The 8,769-nt window shown below is 36.2% G+C and overlaps 1 protein-coding gene across 1 annotated transcript; it reads right to left on the bottom strand.

Moving 5' to 3' along the window:
* Positions 1–635: 635 nt before the first annotated feature.
* On the bottom strand, positions 636–4,678 carry kek3 (leucine-rich repeat, immunoglobulin-like domain-containing kekkon 3 protein). Its single transcript, XM_077436617.1, has 2 exons — positions 3,105–4,678; positions 636–1,734 (listed from the first exon to the last, which is right to left on the bottom strand). Exons 1-2 carry the CDS (start codon positions 4,676–4,678, stop codon positions 636–638), a joined length of 2,673 nt encoding a protein of 890 aa, XP_077292743.1.
* Between the last annotated feature and the right edge of the window lie 4,091 nt (positions 4,679–8,769).

Raw genomic sequence — 8,769 nt, 5'->3', positions numbered from 1 at the left:
TTTATTAAAAAATCATAATACTAACAGTAAAACAAACTCTTAATATGAAACATTTTATTTATTATTTTTCACTTCTATTCAATATATAAATTAAAATCATTTTGAAAACACAATCAAAATTATTTACAATATTAACATTCAATAGAAATATGATATGAAATGATTAATAAATACATCAAAATTGTTATTTTTTTATCATCTATATGTATGTATGGTTTTATTTTATTTTATTTATTTATTTTTCGATATGGACATCAACGATTTCTAATTCAGATTATATCCTCATCAAATCAACAACATCCGTAACAATATTTACACATCATTGGTGATTCCAAAAAACGTACAAAAAAAGAATAACTAACATTATATGTACCTTAAGAATACGGGGATAAGATGCGAAAAAACTAACATGGCTATTGATTATAATAATTTGATATTAAAAATTGTATAGTAAACCGAATCAAAATTTCAACTACATTGCAGACGAACTTTAGATATTTCGAATGATTGTAAACGTGTCACACTTTTTTTATTATTTTATTAATCAGACATGCATAACCTTATCGTAACTAAAATCACAGAATATACTGAAATGTATTATTTAAGTTCTTTTACAAGAATCTCTTGATAAAGTTTCAGCTGCGGAAAAAGTCACCAGATCCACCCAAACGTTTCAGCATACTATTGGAGGAAGTCCAAGGTGACATATCGCCTGAATTAATAGACAAAGAAGTTCCAGAATCCGGAATCGAGCCACCTGTGACGTTGTTGCCAGAAGTAGCGGTCACTGCAACGGTGGGTCTAGTTTTTAATATAGATCTTGGGTTGTTATCTTCGGAGGATGAAGGTGTAGCCACACAGTTGCTGAAAAGCAACGGATCTATGAAGCGAGAATTCGTTGGTACTTTATCCCTGTTTGAGTTCATGGTCTCGCAAGTTTCCTTCATTTTGCACAACTGCTCCTGCAGACTTCGGTACTCTTCCAAGAACCTTTCAAGTTGAGCCGCGTGATAGTCGTAAGTCAAAGGCATCGATGGGGTAGGGGTGGCCGGAGGTGCTCGAGATAATTCAGCTCTTGGAAGTCCTCTCAATTGGAGCAGCGGAGTGGCACTAGCTGGAGAGGCTGGCAAACTTGGAGCACCTCGAACCACAGACGAAGATGCCAAGTTCAAGAAACTATTAGACCTCTGACCGGTCTTGCCATTTACGTTCGGAGCTGGGAAGTGAGAGTAAGATTCGATCGACAATCTTCTATTCGAATTGCTAATGCTCGATTCACCTCCACTGCTTCCGTACCTGCTTCCAGGAAGTAGAGGACTTTGGCTGTCAGATTCGCGTTGATGCCTGTTGTTATTATTGTTGTTCCTCAAAGAATCGTGACTCTTCCTGGGTAGCGTGAAGAATGGGAAGTCCTTGTTGTCTTCTGACGGTAGTTTTTTCGTACCTGACGGGACGTTTGAATTGAAAGAATTAATTTCTAATAGGTCTGGATAGTTCTTTTCGGTGTCTCCAGTCACGTTGTTCTGCTCGTCCAAGTTAACGACCGTAGACGATGTTGGAGTGAGTGTGTTGTAAATACGCCCACTGTTAGAACTAGCTAATTGCCTCCTTAGCGTTTGAGTTTGGAGGATCGAGGAATCGCTGGGATTGTTGTTAACTTTGTTCTGCAGATCCGAGCTGATGAAGGGCTTGTACTGAGGGCCGCAAGTGTTCGGGTCTGGAGTGTGGTCGATCCTGGGAACAAATTAAACCATCTTGTTAAGTCGAAAAGGAGAATTGAAAAATCTAAGCAATTTGGACAATTTATTTTCAATGAAAGCATTTGAAAATTAACTGACCATATTTAATTGCATTGTGCATCCATATGTATGTTGTATATGATAGTTCTTCTGAATTTGATTCGAATTTATTTTATTTTAATTCAAGACAAAAATTCAATCACAATAAGTATGTATATTATTATAATTTAACGTGCTAGAGATTTTAAGTGACAGCTTTAACAATTTAAAATTCTGTATTAAAATAATACATGTATTTTTTTCAACAAGCGAAAGCTTTGATTTCTGATCGATTTAAATATCAATGAAATAATTTATTTCTTAAACCAAATATTATAATATTTTAATAGCTATAATATACATTTTCAGTTCTATATAGGTACTATATATTTCGATTATCTGGTGCTGAAATGAAAAAAAATTGGAAACAAACGTATAAAATTTATTATCTAGTATAAAATATAGTATTATGCTGTTGATATGTGAAATATTTAATTGAATATTTGTCTTATAAAAGAAAATACTCATTGAATTTATTAAATTACTCATGAGAGTTATATGTATGTATAAAGTTCATTAGAAAGAACTACGTCGAATATAAATTTAAAAAGTTGATTAATTTGTAGACGTTATAATTATAATTGTAAACGTGACAAGATTAATAAACCGGTTAGCTTCAAGGATAACTGATTGCTCTTATTTGCATAAAAATGTATTTTATAGTGACCTAATTAAATTATAAAAAAATAGTTAAGCTTTTAATGATTAATTATATTTAAATTACATATAGAATTTTCGTTTATTTTATACTTTTTGGTATAAAATAAAGAAGAACGGAGATAATAAATTTTATTAATTTCGACTCATTAAATTCGAATATGATAATTTTTTTTTGCTTGTTCTCGTTTATGAGATACAAGCTTTCTTTTATTGATTGTGGTTTTTTATCATTTTAAAATAATTAAAATAATAAAAATTTAACTACCGAATTTCAAAAATCAAAAATATATATTGTGTTACGCTTTTTACTTCATACTATTATGTGTTTATTTTTTCAGTATCTTCAAGCTTTTAAGTGAAAATTTTACAGTCGAATGTTCTTCTTTTAGGAATATAGAATGAAAATATATATCATGACCCGTTTTCAAAATAAATAAATTCTTTAAAATGTTTGTAAACTACTAATTTCATCAATATAAATATATATATGTATGTAATTTTATCAAATGAATTGAATATACCATGTCCTTAAATATGTAAATCCCCTTAGTCTGTCTATCTAAACTTGTAACTCTACATATATAAATAATAAATCGAAAGTATTACCTGGACTCTCGGTATTCGCACAATCGTGGAATATGCAAATCTGCTTCGTCGGGCTTAACTTCATCCCTATTCAAAGGCCACGTAGACTGGGGTATAGTTCTCCAACTGGTCGATCTGATATTCTCAGTAGTCGGAGTCGGAGTCTCTATTTCTTCGTCGTAAGTTTCAGCTTCGTCTTCTGTATCTTGACTAGGAACGTGTCGATAATCTCCTCTTTTCCTCACAGCCCCTGCCAAAGCCACTGCTGGCTCATTCCTGTGATTATTTTCAGTTTCGATCACGTTATTAACAACTGGAACGTGGTTGTTGAACTTGTGATTCATCTCAATCTTCTCATAGCTGTCAGTCCTATGACGGGCGCAGGCTTGAGGATGAGGACGAGGCTTGGCTCGAGCTGCTTTGATACCCAAAAGCAGCAAACAAGCAGCCAACACCAACAATGCAGCAGTAGCACCTGCTGCCAAAGCTAAGCCACCGTTCGAACTAGTACCTGCACGCTTAGCTACAGCCAATTTAACAACTGCTTCAGCTCTCCCAGCCAAGTTTTCAGCTGCACAAGTATAAACTCCAGTATCTTGCGGCTCTGCTCCCAACAATGTCAAACTAGCAGCTCCACCTCTAGCTCGTACCAAGTAAGCACGACGACCGCTCATGGAAGTCGTATTCACTAATACCCTGTTTCTTAATAACCATAACACTCTAGGAACTGGTTCACCGCCAACTCTACAGCTCAAAGTTACATTATCTCCTTCCTCTGCTTTGGATTCCTTTTCATCCGGAATGATTTCTGGAGCACAGGCGAACTCATCCAATTCCATCCTCTCCCAAGACTTTCCAGCCAGTCTTGGAGGAAACCTGCAAGCAGGCGGAGTGCCATAAGGCACGTTCTGCCTCAACATCCATTCTCTGAGTGGCCTCAATCCGCAAGTACAGTTCCAAGGATTGTTCGCAAGCTCCAATCCATGCAAACTTTGCATCGAAGTGATAGTAGTCGCTCTAACATCAGATAATCTGTTCCTATCTAGTTTAAGCCACTCTAGAGTACTCTCCAATCCACTGAAAGCTCTAGGTTCAACTGTGCCTAAGCGGCAATCTGAGATCTCCAAGCGAACTAGTTGTGGTACGTGTATGAAAGCTTCGTTGAGCAGCCTCTGTATTGGATTTCCGCTTAGTTTCAGCTCTCGCAGTTCCGGGACGGAGTCGAAGATGTGCGACGGGACTGATGTGAGTGAGTTTTGGCTCAGGTCTAGTTCGACGAGGTTTATCAGTTTGCGGAATGCGTATCTGTCGACGTTTTTGAGGCGACATTTTGCCACGTAGATCTTTTGCAGGTTGAGCAGACCCGCTGAAGCGAAGGCGTCTTTCTGTATGGTGACTAGAGGGTTGTCGGTGAGGTCCAGGAGCTGGGTACCAGTGTCTAGTTGGGCTGGGAGTCTGGTCAGGTTGGCTGCAGGACAAAGGACTGATTCCTTGCCACCTTTCCATTTGCAGTCGCAGAGGCGCGGGCAGTGCGCGTGCAGCGCGTGCACGCACAGCGCGGCCAGCAACAGCGCGCGCGCGCCCGCGCCGCTCATCGCCGCCTACTCTTTTGGTCAAACAACACCATCAACACCATCTGAAACAAACATCAAAGTCATCATCAGTCATGGCCACTAATACAAACAAGTATTATACTTGAATTTATCGTAAAGGACGTACATGTTTAAGGGGTCGAAAAAAATAGTGGAAGAAAAATCGAACAAGAGTAAACTGCCACTTCCAGTTGACGGGTGCTCACTAAATTTAATATGTAACTTGGTATTAAGATTAAAATTTTAGATATGAAATTTTAGTTCAATAAACCAAAAGGTTTCTGAGAAAAACATGAAAAGCCTCGATTCTCTAGAGTAAAAGTACTACTTCCGGTTTAGGTAAAAATATTAGGGTATAAAATTTGGGTTTACTACAAATGGTTGCAAAACACGTGGCTGCATGCTCATTTCAATTGAATTTTGACTGTTTGAATTTCAGCATGTACGAAAGACGAGATATTCATGGAGAGGCGCGAAGATATAGCGAGAAGATGAGACGAGAAGATATATCGCAAGGCAAGGTTGCCATGTATCCGTGTTGGTGCTGAAGAAGGTAGAAGATTTTTACATATATTTTACATATATACCAGGAAGGCCTTACAGGTAAATCCCAATGCGCCTTCCTGGCCAATTACAAATACAAATGCAGCATTTGTTTTATTATAAGTCGTTGAATTGCGAGACTCTGAAAAAACTCGCAAATTAGCGAGACATCTATGAATTGTTTATAAACTTTTATTGTACATCCATCAAATTTCAAATTGTGGTGACATAGTAGGTAGGAAGGATTTTTAGCCAATTTTTTTTTCCGGGAACCGTTTCAACAATGAAATCAGAGAAAATTGGCAAACTCTGATAGGAAACGATCAACCTGGAGTCACAAATCCAGGTCTGACCAACAGCATACTCTGAAAAATCCATTTTCATTCAGGGATAGAACCCGGCACCTTCTTGACGGTAAGCAGAAGCTTAACGTCCGAGATATGCTGCTGGCTAAGATAAGATAAGCCCAACCGGCCTTGTTTAGTGCAAACTCGGACCATGGCCAGGACAATGCAGTCTAAACCAAGCAAGATTGGGCGTTCTTGAATAACATCCCCCTTATTTCCAAGCTTTAATTACACTGAGCAATAAAAAAATTACCAAAGGTGGTGCAAGAGAGATGGAATGTAATCCATCTCACAGAGTACAGCGGTCAGACTACATGCCATCTCGCTTGCACCTTGCTATCCGCGTTTCAAACGTATGCACAACGAAAGCATTTAAATTGCAATTACCGCTCGAGTTAGTACGTTTAGATAAAAACAAAAAATATTGAAATAGAAAACCAATCCTTATAAACATGGTGAAATAAAAAAATTGTCAAATAAATTGAAAATAGCATGGAGAAAAAATCCGTAAAAAAAATATATTTTTGACTTTTAAAATTAGCTAGAAAATTAATTATAAGTATTTTAAAGCAATGAAATATTACAATCAATAGGAAAAACATCTGAATATTGATTCCAATACTCACTTTGAGCACAGCAATACTGAATTTTAAGTTAAAGACCGCAAAAGCCAAAAAAACTGTAAAAATCGCGCATTTTTTTAAACGCTCATATCTCGTAAACGATCACTAACCAACAAAAATAAATATCATATTCGAATTCAATGGGTCAAAGTTAGTAAAGATTGGTTAGTTTTCGCTCTGGTAACTCAAAAACGTGATTTTTTGTTGCTCAGTGCTATCAGCACATTGAAACGCATCCCTAAATTTTCTTTAAAAATATTTATGTATTTGGTTAGTGAAATGTTAATCGTTACGTTCTAAAATCTCCCTTTATATGTACCTACACTGACACTGACTGACACTTTTCACATATGCATAAACTTCATACAAATATATTTTTATATCAATCGGAAATTAAATAGAATTTATATTTTATTATGTTTTTCTCCAAAACCGCAAACGACTGAAATTTTATATCTTTGAGTATCAACTTAAAGTTAAGTGCCATAATAAATTTGGTGAAGATCTGTATACCAAAAGTGGCAGTTTACTCTTAATCGCACTTCCTTCTACTATTTTTGTCAGCCTTTTAAATATTAGTGCTATTTACGTGAAAATTACAGTATGATCGCTCGGAGATTGGTTCAAATAAATCTTTGTGCCACTTTTTTTTTATTAATTGATTATAGAAACCTGAATCCTATACAGAAAGTGTACAAAACCTAATATGTACAAGAGGCAGAGCAAAAATCAAATATTTATGACGGCAACAACGCATCGAAAGAATCGCCTGATAAAGATAAACAGTTATGGTTAGAACGAGGTGCGAGAGAAATACATACGTCAGAAATATTTATAACGAGCCATAACACTTATTGCGGCCGTATAACATTCGTCGGTGGCCGCCTATTGAATTATAAAATAATAGCGTATATTACAGCCTCTTTTCTCTCGCTATAGCCGTTACGGTACGTATCGCACGTATAACGAGAGAGGCCCGCCGCGTATTTATGCTCCCGCCGAGCGGAAATAAAAAATCGTTCGGTTAAAACGACTCATTGGGCATGGCCGTTCCCCGTCGGCCTAGGGAACGGGACCCACCCACTTTTGCCCCCCATCCCCTCAGACCAGGAAAAGTCCAAAAAATGCGAGAGAAATACAATCGGTTTGGCCTTTTGGCCGCACATTTTTCTCGCTGTCTAATAAAATGCAAGTGCTGTGGCCGCAAGACAACTTAATAGCGGCCAACTACCATGGAAATAACCATCCCCCTCCCCCTCCCCTTCCCATCTCCACCCTCCTCATCCAAGCTCGTTTTCAAGTCGATACTTTTTATTGTCGGTGGAAATTTATGGCAGGCTATTTTAAGCTTTTACGTGTATTTTGAAATTATTTCACATATCAAAGATTTACTTTCAGGGTTTCATTTTTAAAGAAAATGGTGTAAGTGCCAAAATGATTTTCACCCAGATAAATAAAACCAAGGAGTGAAAGCTTTGATTTTTATAAAAAAAAATGTTGATCATTGATTATGCAATATTGAATATTTATTTATCGTCGTAATATTTATTAAAAGCTTTTTGTTCATATAACGAATACTATGAAGAAGAGTCTTTGTAGTATTTTTAATATAAACTAACATACTAAGTTATTAGTTATTTTAAAAATGATCATTTCAGTCTCATTTATTTATTCAAGTTTAAGTTTGGACCATTATAGTTGACGTCACAATGGTTGAAAAAATACAAAATAAAATAAAAAATTTAAAAATAGCATTATAATAATAGCAGATACGGTAAAAATATCAAATAATAAATTACAAAGTAGGGAATGTCTTGCATCTACAGCTAGCACCAATATATATGTATAAGAATAAGCCGCCAATACCAACAATTAAAACATCTCTTCGAGGCCCAAATGGAAGATGAAAGTTCAAATTCTACTCATACGAGTGGAATTTTGATGATGAATGATGTATGTACATATATCACATTCAATTTTGAAAAAAATTATGAGCGCAAGATACCAAACAAATACATAGGTTAAAATGTATAGATATCTTTTCACTTTTCTAGTTAGCTCAGAAGATCCATTTTTGGAATTTTGAAAGACAATCTTCACAATGTCTCACTTAATTTGCGCGAGCAGGATACAACAGGAACAAGAGGAACAGGCTTTTCCTCCCGTATTAATGTGAGCGCGCAGAATACGGGAGGAAAAGCCTGTTCCTCTTGTTCCTGTTGTACCCTGTTCGCGCAAATGAAGTATGTACCGTTTACCATGCACCCTTTTTTATCTTTCGACTTAAGATCTTTCGATTTTCGATCTTTGCCTTCCGATATTTGTGTTTTCTGTAATTTAACATTCTGGCTAGTCACGTAGACCCGTATAGGTGTAGGGCTTCCAAGTGGGCTTAAACCGAAACCGAAAAACTGGCTTTTTGACAATTTTTCAAATAACCGAAAACCGACTTTTATACTCGATCAACCGGCTTTTTAAAATTTTCTTTAATTCATGTTTTTTTCCTCAAAACTAGCAATTATAAATTTCAAATTTCTATGAAAGATCAAAAAAAATGTGTACATATGTACATGTATCCAAA

This window comes from Arctopsyche grandis, chromosome 8 (genome assembly GCF_051622035.1).
Source record: "Arctopsyche grandis isolate Sample6627 chromosome 8, ASM5162203v2, whole genome shotgun sequence".
In the NCBI taxonomy this organism is placed as follows: Eukaryota; Metazoa; Arthropoda; class Insecta; order Trichoptera; family Hydropsychidae; genus Arctopsyche; species Arctopsyche grandis.
Note: the sequence above shows the minus strand (reverse complement) of the source record. Positions and strands in the feature narration are given on the sequence as shown.

Bases quoted from the DNA above. Each gene is read 5' to 3' on its own strand.
- kek3 (XM_077436617.1), bottom strand. From the start codon at position 4,678: ATGAGCGGCGCGGGCGCGCGCGCGCTGTTGCTGGCCGCGCTGTGCGTG. The intron at 1,735-3,104 runs GTAATACTTTCG...ATTTGTTCCCAG, and splicing joins TGCGAATACCGAGAGTCCAG to GATCGACCACACTCCAGACC.